We start from the raw sequence: 14,896 nt of genomic DNA on the forward strand, positions 1-14,896 counted from the left end.
CCAAATCGGCCCCGGAGTGGCCCCGCCCACCAAATCGGCCCCTGAGGTGCCCCGCCCACCAAATCGGCCCCAGAGTGGCCCCGCCCACCAAATCGGACCCAGAGTGGCCCGCCCACCAAACTGGACCCTGAGTGGCCCCGCCCACCAAATCGGCCCCGCCCACCAAATCGGCCCCTAAGGCGCCCCGCCCACCAAATCGGCCCTTGAGGGGCCCCGCCCACCAAATCGGCACCTGACGGACCACGCCCACCAAACCAGCGCCTGAGGGGCACCCAAGTGTGAAAGTCTTGCAGGGGCAGCCTGGGCACCATTCCAAAGCACTATCTGTAGTTCCTTCAGGAAATACCCATCTAGTTATAAATAGTTGACAGATAAATGCATTTAAGAATATTTGTTTAAATCTTCTCCCATTCCAGAAAGATATATTTTTAGAGAAATGTATAATTTATCATTTTATTTTTTTTCGAACTATCTAGGATTTCATTACAGGCCGTGTACATATTAGCTTGTTTTATGCCATTGTTTATTTGCTTCCTAAATGTTAATTTACGTTTTAAAATAGTCTTTAAAAATTTCCTACCATTTTCCTGCTGTAGAGTCTGCACAACGCCTATACACAGCCGACTGTGCTGCTGCTTCATAGAGCAGACGGCATTCCTGTCTGCTTTTGGCACAGGGATAACCATCTGCTCTAATCCTCCCCCTCCCCTGTATTAGAGGTTGTATACCTCAAGAGTATTTTTGCTTAAGGCCATGTGCACAATTCAGTATTTTTTGCGTTTTTTTCGCTATAAAAACGTGATAAAAACGCGAAAAAAACGCTTACATATGCCTCCTATTAATTACAGTGTATTCCGCATTTCTAGTGCAAATGTTGCTTTTTTTCCGCGAAAAAAAACGCATTGCGGAAAAAAAAGCAACATGTGCATTAAAAATGCGGAATTGCGGGGATTCCGCACACCTAGGAGTGCATTGATCTGCTTACTTTCCGCATGGGGCTGTGCACACCATGCGGGAAGTAAGCAGATTATGTGCGGTTGGTACCCAGGGTGGAGGAGAGGAGACTCTCCTCCACGGACTGGGCACCATATAATTAGTAAAAAAAAAAAAAAGAATTAAAATAAAAAATAGTCATATACTTACCCTCTGATGGCCCCGGTGTCTTCCCGCCTCTCAGCGGTGCACGCTGCCGCTTCTGTTCCTATAGATGGTTTGTGTGAAGGACCTGCGATGACGTCGCGGTCCTGTGATTGGTCGCGCGACCGCTCACGTGACCGCGACGTCATCGAAGGTCCTGCACACACACACCATCTATAGGAATGGACGCCGCTGAGGAGATCGGCTGTCTGCAGGGTGAGTATAACCATTTTTTTAATTATTTTTAAACATTCTTTTACTATAGATGCGGCATAGGCTGCATCTATAGTAAAAAGTTGGTCACACTTGTCAAACACTATGTTTGACAAGTGTGACCAACCTGTCAGTCAGTTTTCCAAGCGATGCTACAGATCGCTTGGAAAACTTTACCATTCTGCAAGCTAATTACGCTTGCAAAATGCTAAAAAAAACGCAGAAAATTTCCGGTTTTCTTCAGGAAATTTCTGCAAGAAATCCTGACGTGTGCACATACCCTAAAGGGTTTGTCCAGTGGGATCTACACCGATCAGCAGAACATGGAACATATTTATCACCAGTGGGGCACTTTTATCCTTGTTACAAAAGATAGCAGCATATTGGATGCCGACTGCAGCTCCATTCATTCTCTATGGGGCTGCCTGAAAAAGCCGAGCACTTAGCAACTTCATCAGGATCTCAAGGTGAATTACACGGTGATAAAAGTTCCAGGGTTGCTGATCAGAGCAGATCCCATTGTTCCTACTCCCCCAGCAATCACTGAACAACCCCTCTAAGAGCCCTTTCATAAAGCATTTTTTTCCAGTCGGAGGCTTACATCCAGACCCCCGCAAAACATGATTCAGGAGTATGCGACGACAGTGTCATAGACTATAATGGTGCCAACAGAGTCAATGTGTGCTCTGATGTGCATCATTTTGGGGTGTATAGACTGCATCTGGGTGTCCGCCTTCAGCCCGAAAATGATGTATATCACGGCGCACGCTGATTCTATTTCCACCATTAAAATCTATGGCGCCGTTGGTGCAGGCGCCCGGATCCCGTTTCGCGGGGGGATGTAAGCCCTGACGAGACCAACAAACATGGGCAAAAATGCAGTGTAAAAGATCCCTAACTAAATGCCTTTTAATGAAATCCACTGTGAACATCCATTTCACGTTGTGTTTCGAAGAGTTATTTTGACTAAATATCAGACAAGTATTTTATTCATTTTATTATAGAAAAAAAATGCGCCAAAGAAAATGGGACAAGCACAAAAAAAAATGACTTAACTGTACATGAAAATAAAACGCTTTTCACTTTGGACTTGTGACGTCTATCAAAATACGTTTACCATCAGGCCCAATATTGGATGGTGCGGCGGTATCACACCACGTTGTCCCTTGGTCCTTCAGTGCTGTGCCGCTTGCCAATAATCTTTCATACTATTTACATATATAACATGTCCGGGAGATTTCCTTCTATCTGGTGAAGGAACGCACATGACGACCTCTGCTGCCGTTTCCTCCAAGGAATTTTCCACGTGAAACATTTGCACCGACTGCAGCATTAGCCCAAGAAGGTCCAAGACCTCCACCACCTCCGCGGCCCCTGAGTGCTCGTTCACGAGGGTTTGGACGGTATCCTATTAAAGAAATAGATGAATGTTCAGGGCGGTAAAGGAAAAACAACATCCAATGCTCATTGTGTGAAAAGCTCGATACTGTAGATATAAGTGTATGAAGTCACGTAGGACGAAGACGATGGAAAATCGCTGCAAAGAACATAATTCCAGAGATCAGGAAAATGGTGCAATCAGGAAAATGGTGCACAAGACAGAAACATGGTAGCACAACGTTAAGAAGGGTTGTCCAGCAGCGCTCACTCCCAATATTGGGTCAGATCATCATGGACAACTCTCGCCTCCAAACTACCCAAGTCGTGTGCTCAATCAGCAAGTGTTGTGCACCTATCTACAGAACTTGATCTCGATATTTAAAAAAAAAAAAAAAAAAAAAAAAAAAAAAGCACCATGTTCCGAGACCCGCAACGTTTGCATTTTTTGGGATCTAGGGCTGGGGGAGGACTTATTTTTTGCGTGCCAAGCTGATGTTTTTATTAATGCCATTTTGGGTTAGATATGATCTCTTGATTGTTTGTTCTAGCATTTTATTGAATTGTTGCGGCAAACAAAAAAAAAAATTCTAATTATGGTTTGATTTTTGTTTGGTTCTCGATACGCCGTTTACAGATCAGATTAATTATTTTTATATTTTGAATGACCGGGCGTTTCTGAAGGCAGCGATACCAAATATGTGGGTTTTTTATTATTATTTTGAAAAGGGCAAAAGAGGGGTGGGTGATATGAACTTTTATATTTAAAAAAAATGTTAATAACTTTTTTTTACTTGCTTCAATAGATTTTCTGATTGCTTGTGATACACATTCAGCCCGGCTATGTGTAACAGAAATGCTCATCTGCTGTGAACAGCGGCCACGGGTTTTCATGCCAACCCATCGACGCCCCGCGAACATATGACAGGGGCGCCGATGGGCAGCGGTAGTGACGCGCATCCGGAGCAGGCATGTTAAATACTGCTATCAGAGATTGACAGCGTCATTTAACATGTCAACACCTGTGGGTGTATCACGATTCCACTCGTGGGTGTCAGGGGTACATGACAGATGATCAGATTAACTGTCATGTGCCGGAAAAAATGCTGGCTCAGCGCCAGAGACCGCATCAAGGAAGGGGAGGTGACCTATGACGTACCTATACGTCATAGGTTGTAAAGGGGTCAAAGTATAGTTGAAAATGGCAAAACAACAGAACGTAAAATAATAAATAATAGAAATATATAATGTTAAAACGAGTGTGGTTACCAACCTGCAGAACTTTGCCTAAGCGATGGCAGGGGCACTCTGTCAAAATTGCTCTGAGCTCCTCTGCTTTCCACATACGCTCCTCGTGGGGCGGCCTGAGCAGTCCAGTTTAGCACACGGACACCTTCGCGACGATTGTAGTTAACTAAACAAAAACGAAACCACAAAAGTTAAAAAAAAAAAAAAAAGCTAGGTTAGAATAAAATACTGCACGTATAAAATCCACGGATTAGAGGCCTCCGTCCAGATCTATTTTTGCTTTTTGCATGGTCTCAGGTGCATTATCTTGTGTATTTGTAAAGCATTTCCATGGTTGTGAAAGTTGCACAATGCGTGGTAAAATATACACAATGTATTTCCAGCGCTGGTGTAAAACCACCATAATATAACAAGCTACCTCCGCTTGGGTAAATTGTTGCGACCCACCTTTAGGAGCAGGAGGAGTGAAGAATCTGCTCTGGCTATGAAAGGCCCCTCTACCACCACGGTTTCCTGGAAATCCTCCACGAGATGAAATCTTCGGAGTAACTTTTATGGGTCTCTTGGGCAGAGGGATTCCAACCTGAGGTACAACTTCTTTCCGCTCTGCAGCCACAAAGTCATCCACATGCATAGACGGAGGGCGGCTTGTGTTCTGCTTCCTTTGCCTGAAGAGATCGTGGGGGCGCATACCTTGTCCAAACCCGCCTCTGCCCCTTCCGCGTGGTGGAGGCACAAAGTGAGCTCTTTTTGCTGGTTCGATGTATTCTGACTTTCCACTATTAAAAGAAAATGAGCCATACAGACAACCAATTAAGAACCATCTCACACCGGCCCAAAGTGAAGTAACCTACATAGCTTTACCCCCTTCCTGACACACAACACATTGGTACATTATATAAATATATTAGGTCCCGCTCTTTGATGGGGACTCAGAATCTGAGTATGCAATTCTCCCAGCAGATGATGGCTGTATTACTCTGCCATCATCTGCCTCTAACATCAGTTTGTGGAGCAGAGTGGTTGACTATGTAAATGCCGTTGTCAATCTCTGACCGAGGCATTTACAGCACGTGGCCGTCAGCTCTCCACAACACGATCACGGGAAGCCGATGGCTTGTTTTTGCAGCTTCGCGGGTGGCTCTGCTGAAGACCTGCATGTCTGCTGCTCCAGTCTCCTTCATACAACACTGATTTTATACTATATAAAAAATACACGATGGAACAATTGCAGATTCAAGTTCCACAAGGAGACTTCCAATCACAAACAATGCCAAGGCTGACCCTGCTCTCTACCCTTCACAATGGCCTTTGCACGCGCTCATTAGGCGCTTTTAACTCTGATGATTGAACCTAATGTCTATGTGCTATTTCTAGTGATAAGCGAAAATGCTCGGATAAGATGTTATCTACATATGCCCGGGGGCTAAGAGTGTCTTCAGTGTGCTCAAAAAATATGTTTGAGTCCCTGCGGCTGAGTCTCGTGTCTGTTCGACAGCTGCAACACATGCAGGGATTGTCTCAAAAACAGGCAATCCTTGTATGTGTTGTGGCTGTCGCACAGCTGTGAGATATGCAGCCGTGGGAACATATTATTCGAGCATGCCAAAGACCCTCTTAGCACCCGAGCATGTTCAGATAACACTGTCTGCAAGTTCGCTTCTAAAAAGAAGCAGCAGGAATCTAAAATAGGTAATTTTTCTGATGACATTCCCTTTAAGAGGACTGTTGTACTAAATGCCTGGAGCGTTTTCTTAGGTCTCTACATTATACTGTTCCTCTGTCATTACTCCTGAAAAATGAATACATACATTAATAACAGGCTGTTACTCTTCCTTTGTTAATGGACGAGGTCTCTACAAAGTCTGATACTTTTCAGGTTATTGACAGTGAAGCCGAGCTGTCAATTATTCAGTCATTTCCCGGAGGAGTAACAGAGTAATGGTAAAAAGTTACAAGAAATGAATTGTGATATTTAGTAAAACAGAGGAGAGGAGTCAGGTCTTCTTGACCTCCCCAGAGCACTTTTGCCATTTATCATGTAATAGGATTGAGATCATCTAAGACGTTTCGGTAAAGGGGATGTTTACACCCAGTCGGGGGCCACTTCTGCTTCTTCAGGACAGATCTGAAGGCACCTGGATCCATATACTACTCAGGGAACTGAATGTGAGACTCACCTTGTAATAAACGTCTCATGTTTGTGTTTTCCCAGCTTGAACCCTTTGGAGGCTTTCGTCCGGCCTGGTGACGATGGCTCCAGCAAAAAGGATTTCTCCAGCTCTGCCTTTAAGTCAAAATCACTGCAGCATTTGGCAGAAAGGTCAATCAAATCAACTTTCCCCTAAAACAAACAAAAAACAAACACACGGACCTCATATTACACCTTGTGCGTGCACAGCGTTATATTCAGGATTCTAGGAGTGTGATCGTCTGAAACGCTGCAGTAAAAGGAAAGCTTTATACCAAGTCTAGGTCCACATCCGCTTCTTCAGGCTGGAAGGGCGAAAACGAGAAAGACTTCATTTGGTCGTCCATCACATCTGCTAGAACGTACACAGTCCTGCGGAAGAAGAAAAGACGCCATATTAATCTGTTGCCAGAAATATTAACTTCACAACGTAGTACTCAATTAAAATAGATCCCAGCACTGATGGTGCTGAACAGGTGATTTCTTTAAGGCTATGTGCACACGTTCAGGATTTATTGCAGAAATTTCCTGATAAAAACCTGAAGTTTTCTGCAAGAAATCTGCATGCATTTTTTGCACGTTTTTTTTACGGACATTTCCCAATGCATTCTATAGTGGGAAATCCGAAAAAAAAAAAAAAAAATTCATGAACATGCTGCGTTTTTTTCGCGGAAAAAAACGCATCATGTGCACAAAAATTGCAGAATTCATTCTAAATGATGGGATGCATAATGTATGCTTTTTTTGCGATTTTATAGCGTTTTTATAGCGAAAAAAACGTGAAAAACCAGCAACGTGTGCACACAGCCTAAAGGGATTATCGTATGAAATACTTTTATACTTAAAGTACTGAAATTCTGATAAAACAGTGGGGGCTCTGCTGTCCCCTATCTTGCCAGCTGCTGTGCGCAGTATGTAAACACAACAGAGATCTGTGCTGTTATCTTACTGCAAACCGGATGTAGTCATGTAAGGAAAGATGCAAGATGGGTTCCAGTGTATTACAGAGCAGCAGGAGGCCAGAAATAACATCTGGGGTAAATCCTAGCACAAGCTTCTCAAGCTTTCTGTTGCTTCATATAGTGACACACTCACATTAACCCTTTACAGACAGCCGATCCACCACATTTGTTATTCTCTTTTGGTAAATGTATGAGATAATGGTTAAAACGATTATCCCATTATATTTTAACCCCTCTGTGACCTTAGACGTACTATCCCGTCGAGGTGCCCTGGGCTTATCTGACCCTGGACGGGATAGTACGTCATAGCCGATCGGCCGCGCTCACGGGGGGAGCGCGGCCGATCGCGGCCGGGTGTCAGCTGCTTATCGCAGCTGACATCCGGCACTATGTGCCAGGAGCGGTCACGGACCGCCCCCGGCACATTAACCCCTGGCACACCACGATCAAAGATGATCGCGATGTGCCGGCGGTGCAGGGAACCATCGCGCAGGGAGGGGGCTCCCTGCGGGCTTCCCTGAGACCCCCGGAGTAACGCGATGTGATCGCGTTGCTGTGAGGGTCTCACCTCCCTCCCTGCTTCCTCCAGCCCCGGATCCAAGATGGCCGCGGATCCGGGTCCTGCAGGGAGGGAGGTGGCTTCACAGAAGCCTGCTCAGAGCAGGCACTGTGAAGCAGCCTGCACTGCTCTCAGATCAGTGATCTGACAGAGTGCTGTGCACACTGTCAGATCACTGATCTGTGATGTCCCCCCCCGGGACAAAGTAAAAAAGTAAAAAAAAAATTTTTCCAAATGTGTAAAAAAAAAATATTCCAAAATAATGAAAAAAAAAAAAATATTATTCCCATAAATACATTTCTTCATCTAAATAAAAAAAAAAAAAAAACAATAAAAGTACACATATTTAGCATCGCCGCGTCCGTAACGACCCGACCTATAAAACTGTCCCACTAGTTAACCCCTTCAGTAAACACCGTAAGAAAAAAAAAAAAACGAGGCAAAAAACAACACTTTATTATCATACCGCCGAACAAAAAGTGGAATAACACGCGATCAAAAGGACAGATATAAATAACCATGGTACCGCTGAAAGCGTCATATTGTCCCGCAAAAAACGAGCCGCCATACAGCATCATCAGCAAAAAAATAAAAAAGTTATAGTCCTGAGAATAAAGCGATGCAAAAATAATTATTTTTTCTGTAAAATAGTTTTTATCGTATAAAAGCGCCAAACCATAAAAAAATTATATAAATGAGGTATCGCTGTAATCGTACTGACCCGAAGAATAAAACTGATTTATCAGTTTTACCAAACGCGGAAAGGTATAAACGCCTCCCCCAATAGAAATTCATGAATAGCTGGTTTTTGGTCATTCTTCCTCACAAAAATCGGAATAAAAAGCGATCAAAAAATGTCACGTGCCCGAAAATGTTTTCAATAAAAACGTCAACTCGTCCCACAAAAAACAAGACCTCACATGACTCTGTGGACCAAAATATGGAAAAATTATAGCTCTCAAAATGTGGTATTGCAAAAAATATTTTTTGCAATGAAAAGGGTCTTTCAGTGTGTGACGGCTGCCAATCATAAAAATCCGCTAAAAAACTCGCTATAAAAGTAAATCAAACCCCCCTTCATCACCCCCTTAGTTAGGGAAAAATAAAAAAAAATGTATTTATTTCCATTTTCCCATTAGGGCTAGGGCTAGGGCTAGGGTTAGGGCTAGGGTTAGGGTTGGGGCTACAGTTAGGGTTGGGGCTAAAGTTAGGGTTAGGGTTTAGATTACATTTACAGTTGGGAATAGGGTTGGGATTAGGGTTAGGGGTGTGTCAGGGTTAGAGGTGTGGTTAGGGTTACCGTTGGAATTAGGGTTAGGGGTGTGTTTAGATTAGGGTTTCAGTTATAATTGTGGGGTTTCCACTGTTTAGGCACATCAGGGGCTCTCCAAACACGACATGGCGTCCGATCTCAATTCCAGCCAATTCTGCGTTGAAAAAGTAAAACAGTGCTCCTTCCCTTCCGAGCTCTCCTGTGTGCCCAAACAGGGGTTTACCCTCACATATAGGGTATCAGCGTACTCAGGACAAATTGGACAACAACTTTTGTGGACCAATTTCTCCTGTTACCCTTGGGAAAATACAAAACTGGGGGCTAAAAAATAATTTTTGTGGGAAAACAAAAAGATTTTTTATTTTCACGGCTCTGCGTTATAAACTGTAGTGAAACACTTGGGGGTTCAAAGTTCTCACAACACATCTAGATAAGTTCATTGAGGGGTCTAGTTTCCAATATGGGGTCACTTGTGGGGGGTTTCTACTGTTTAGGTACATTAGGGGCTCTGCAAACGCAATGTGACGCCTGCAGACCAATCCATCTAAGTCTGCATTCCAAATGATGCTCCTTCCCTTCCGAGCCCTCCCATGCGCCCAAACAACTTTTGGGGTCCAATTTCTCCTGTTACCCTAGGGAAAATACAAAACTGGGGGCTAAAAAATAATTTTTGTGGGAAAAAAATTTTGTTTTATTTTTATGGCTCTGCATTATAAACTTCTGTTGCAAAGTGCTCACCACGCATCTAGATAAGTTCTTTAGGGGGTCTACTTTCCAAAATGGTGTCACTTGTGGGGGGTTTCAATGTTTAGGCACATCAGTGGCTCTCCATAACACGAAAAGAGACAGCGTCAAGTTATAAAGCGGGGACCACCACTTCTAGTACAAATATAATTTATTTAATCAGCCAAAAAACCACATAGACACCCACAAATAAAAACATTTAAAACCTCAACTACAGTGAGTATTGGGTACCAAAAAGGAACCACCACCCCTCACTTTGGTACCCAATACTCACTGTAGTTGAGGTTTTAAATGTTTTTATTTGTGGGTGTCTATGTGGTTTTTTGGCTGATTAAATAAATTATATTTGTACTAGAAGTGGTGGTCCCCGCTTTATAACTTGACGCTGTCTCTTTTCGTGTTATGGTACTTAGATTGTCGAGTTTGGGTTGACCCCCTTTTTTCTGTATGTTCTCCATTTATAGATGGATGGTGCCCTCCACCCCCTTTTTGTATCAGTGGCTCTCCAAACGCAACATGGCGTCCCATCTCAATTCCTGTCAATTTTGCATTGAAAAGTCAAACGGCACTCCTTCCCTTCCGAGCTCTCCCATGCGCCCAAACAGTGGCTTACTGCCACATATGGGGTATCAGCGTACTCAGGACAAATTGGACAACAACTTTTGGGGTCCAATTTCTCCTGTTACCCTTGGTAAAATAAAACAAATTGGAGCTGAAGTAAATTTTTTGTGTAAAAAAGTTAAATGTTCATTTTTATTTAAACATTCCAAAAATTCCTATTAAACACCTGAAGGGTTAATAAACTTCTTGAATGTGGTTTTGAGCATCTTTAGGGGTGCAGTTTTTAGAATGGTGTCACACTTGGGAATTTTCTATCATATAGACCCCTCAAAATGACTTCAAATGAGACGTGGTCCCTAAAAAAAAATGGTGTTGTAAAAATGAGAAATTGCTGGTCAACGTTTAACCCTTATAACTCCCTAACAAAAAAAAAATTTGGTTCCAAAATTATGCTGATGTAAAGGAGACATGTGGGAAATGTTACTTATTAAGTATTTTGTGTGACATATCTCTGTGATTTAATTGCATAAAAATTGAAAGTTTGAAAATTGCGAAATTTTCAAAATTTTCGCCAAATTTCCGTTTTTTTCACAAATAAACGCAGGTACTATCAAAGAAATTTTACCACTATCATGAAGTACAATATGTCTCGAGAAAACAATGTCAGAATCACCAGGATCCGTTGAAGCGTTTCGGAGTTATAACCTCATAAAGGGACAGTGGTCAGAATTGTAAAAATTGGCCCGGTCATTAACGTGCAAACCACCCTTGGGGGTAAAGGGGTTAAAGACGAGAGTCGATAAAACGGCAAAATAGGCCACATCCAGCCAGATCTGAGCACACAGCCAGAGAAGAGGATCTCACCAGGTTGTGTGCTCCCTGGTAAGGCAAATATTGTGTTCCTGTAATAATGATGGAATCATCTGATTTGCTAATGACATTTTTAAGAAAAAAAAAAAAAAAGTCTAAACTAATTTTAGTTTACATTTTTCTCAGAATGAATAGGTCTTTCCTAAATATGGCTTGTATGGAGCGTCCCTTGTGTAAAAGATGTAGATATCTTTGCTGTATTCATCTTGGCCTGGGTTAGCTGCAATCTACTCAATGTTACCGGTTATTGAAGAGGTTCTGCAGGGAGTCTCCCACTGGCAGCACCGGCTCCACGTCCTGGTCACTCAGTGGTAGCGGCTCCTTTACAGTTTCTAGTATCTGCCGGAATCCGGCCACGTTGTCCAGCAGAGACTCCAGGCTGTCATCTTCTTTGGACTGCTCCTAAAAACCACACAGAAATCAGAACAATCAGCGCTGAAAATATTCAATCTCTCAACAGAGAAAAACAATATCTGAAACTTACCAGAACAACTTTTTCCAGGTCCAGCAGCAGGTTGTGTGCGGGGTCATCTTTGTTAAGCAGTAGTTGCTTTATCTCCCCAGAGCTGACGCCGAGAGTCCGTGTGTGAGGGGCTCCGTCCACTTCCATAACTCCGCCATCATCTCCACACGTCTGCACGACAAGCAGGGGGTTAAACCAGTGACTCAAAAGTGACAACCACTCTGCCACTTCATTATTGTACAGCCATTAAAAACCTTGAGTGTGGGCTAAGCATGTTCAAAGTAATGCTGGTGATCTCCAGCCTGTTTTCCACTACAATCCCCAGCAAGTCATGACAAAAGTTACAGAATCACTCACACACAGGAAATCACCAGAAATAAGCTCACTCGTCATTAACTGGAATTGGTCTATCTCACGGCACTGTGAACGCTGCAACCCATCAGCAGCCACCGAAAGGCTGCAGGGTTCATGAGACAAACAATGTTATGAAATCGCCAGGGAAACGTGTTTTTTTCCCTTTATATAAGTGATTACTTTGGGGCACTTAAAGTGCGTTCCACGAGCCACATGTGACCCTTTGGCTGTTCCAATGCAGCCTGCGGACCGGGTCATACAAAGAGCTGGACACAGTGGAGTCTCGTACCACACGGCCCCTCACTTGCTTTATTTATAAATAAATTAAAAAAAAAAAAAGTTGTTCACTACTTCTTCTCAAACCCAACACTTGGCCCCAGTAAAATAAAATAAAAAAAAAAAGAAGCTTATACTCAGCTCCTGTTATGGCGCCCGTTCCTGTGGTGTCCTCAGGATGTATTCCTGGAAACAATTACAGGCCCCTTCACATTAAGCGACGCTGCAGCGCTACCGACAACGATCCGGATCGCTGCAGCGTCGCTGTTTGGTCGCTGGAGAGCTGTCACACAGACAGCTCTCCAGCGACCAACGATGCCGGTAACCAGGGTAAACATCGGGTAACTAAGCGCAGGGCCGCGCTTAGTAACCCAATGTTTACCCTGGTTACCATCCTAAAAGTAAAAAAAACAAACACTACATACTTACCCAACGCTGTCTGTCCCCGGCGCTCTGCTTCTCTGCACTCCTCCTGTACTGTCTGTGTGAGCACAGCGGCCGGAAAGCAGAGCGGTGACGTCACCGCTCTGATTTCCGGCTGACCGACGCTCACAGCCAGTGCAGGAGGAGTGCAGAGCACAGCGCCGGGGGACAGACAGCGTTAGGTAAGTATGTAGTGTTTGTTTTTTTACTTTTAGGATGGTAACCAGGGTAAACATCGGGTTACAAAGCGCGGCCCTGCGCTTAGTTACCCGATGTTTACCCTGGTTACCAGTGAAGACATCGCTGGATCGGTGTCACACACGCCGATCCAGCGATGTCCGCGGGAGATCCAGCGACGAAATAAAGTTCTGGACTTTGTTCAGCGACCAACGATCTCCCAGCAGGGGCCTGATCGTTGGTCGCTGTCACACATAACGATTTCATTAACGATATCTTTGCTACGTCACAAAATGCAACGATATCGTTAACAATATCGTTATGTGTGAAGGTACCTTACCGGTAGTTCTAATTACCATCTTCAAGATCATCAATCGTAATAACACCTTGGAGAATACCAAAGTATGGTGATCTAGGGAGGGACCACTGCTTGAAGAGCCTTCCTACCGAAGGCCATTTGCCCTGAGACTATGTCGAGCTTGTAATGTCTTGAAAAGGTACTCAGACTGGACCATGTTGCGGCCCTACAGATCTTATCTACCGATCCCCTCCCCCCCCTTTGTACTGCTCTGGAGAACGTTGCTATGCAGGGGTGGGCAGATAGGGGAGAATCGAAGAATACGCTTAACGCTGAAATTTGTTCTCTTAGGGTACTCGGTCTTAGGCCTTTATTGAAACCTGCCTGCAGGAAATTAAGAATTCTGAGAATATTCGGGCGAGCTGTATCCACCAATGACTCCCTGCACTCCATGAAGAAAAGCTTCCAGACCTTGTTATATATAGCTGAGGTCACAGGTTTCCTACCTGCTTGAAGGGTAGATATGACCTCATTGGACAACCCTCTTAATCTCAGGACTTGCGTCTCAGGATCCATGCCGAAAGATGTAGAGTGTCCGGATTCTGGTGAAACACTGGGCCCTCGCAGAGAAGGTCTTTTCTCTGTGGAAGCAGGATGGGATCTACCACTGACATATTCCTCAGCTGAGGAAACCAACTCCTTCTTGGCCAGAAGGGTACCACCAAGATGATCTTTGCCCTCTCTTTCTGTACTTTCCTCCGTACTCTTGAAATCAGAGAAAGAGGGGAAAACACGCAAGACACTCGCAAGATTGTCTAGGGGGTTTAGAGAGATAAAATTCCCTGACCATCATGTTTTCTCTGGATGCAGAGAGAACTTCTGCCTGCTCAGGATATCTGCCATCTGGTTCTTGGATCCCTGTAAGTGGACTGCCGAAACAGATAGCACTGTCCTTTCTGGGAGAAAACCCAGGGAACTCCCGCCTGGAGGTTATCCATAATGGTCCACTAGTGTAGAGATCTTCTCACTGAGGCGGATACTGGCATCACGGTATCCAGGGACAGGTGGCGTTTGTCCCAGGCAGATAGGATGGCCCCCTGGAGCCCCTGCAAGTGGAACTGACTCCACCGAACACAGGGGATCCATGAGGTAATTAGTCCCAGGATCCTCATTGCCTCTCTCTGATGGAACAACGGCTTCTTGAGAATTGACGGATTCTGTACCTTATAACGGTCTACTTCTCTATTGGCAAGAAAGATGTTCTTAGGTGACAGTCCAGGAGAACCCCCAGAAACCTCTTTCTGGATTTTGAAGAGATCCAACTTCCTCCAGTTTATCACCCATCCTAGTCTCTGTAATGAGCAGACAGAGGTCTGGCAGTGCTCCACGAGTTGTTCCTTGAAGCTGGCTAAGATGAGGAAGTCGTCTAGGTAGGAGACTACGATAATATCCAGCTTCCTTAGGTATGTGACCACTTCCGCAATTAGCTTGGTGAACACTCTGGGTGCTGAGACTAGGCCAAAGGGAAGGCAACGGAATTGGTAGTGACGGACTCTTCCCTGGACCCTCAGAGCGAACCTTAAGTACTGCTGGATGGAAACGTGTACGCATTTTTTAGGTCTAGGGTACACATCACCGCGTTTTTGTCTATCAGAAGGGCTTGTGGACCTGGTGGACTCAATCTGGAATCTTTTGTCATTTACTCAGCGGTTTAGGGGTTTCAGGTTTATTATTGTCCGGCTCTCTCCCTAGGGGTTTTTTGACCGAAAA

At 44.3% G+C, this 14,896-nt stretch overlaps 1 protein-coding gene across 1 annotated transcript in view; it reads right to left on the reverse strand.

Annotated features, from left to right (window-relative positions):
* Window positions 1-2,330: 2,330 nt before the first annotated feature.
* The window catches only part of VIRMA (vir like m6A methyltransferase associated), a 78,835-nt gene continuing 66,269 nt past the window's right edge, over window positions 2,331-14,896 (reverse strand). Inside the window, exons 18-24 of the mRNA XM_069731712.1 lie at window positions 11,620-11,769; window positions 11,377-11,537; window positions 6,442-6,538; window positions 6,156-6,319; window positions 4,423-4,754; window positions 4,001-4,141; window positions 2,331-2,758 (exon numbers count right to left, since the gene is read on the reverse strand). Coding sequence (XP_069587813.1) covers window positions 2,595-2,758; window positions 4,001-4,141; window positions 4,423-4,754; window positions 6,156-6,319; window positions 6,442-6,538; window positions 11,377-11,537; window positions 11,620-11,769 — 1,209 coding nt within the window. The 3' untranslated portion in view covers window positions 2,331-2,594. The remainder of the gene's footprint in view (window positions 2,759-4,000; window positions 4,142-4,422; window positions 4,755-6,155; window positions 6,320-6,441; window positions 6,539-11,376; window positions 11,538-11,619; window positions 11,770-14,896) is intronic.

Source organism: Ranitomeya imitator, chromosome 6 (genome assembly GCF_032444005.1).
Source record: "Ranitomeya imitator isolate aRanImi1 chromosome 6, aRanImi1.pri, whole genome shotgun sequence".
NCBI lineage: Eukaryota > Metazoa > Chordata > Amphibia > Anura > Dendrobatidae > Ranitomeya > Ranitomeya imitator.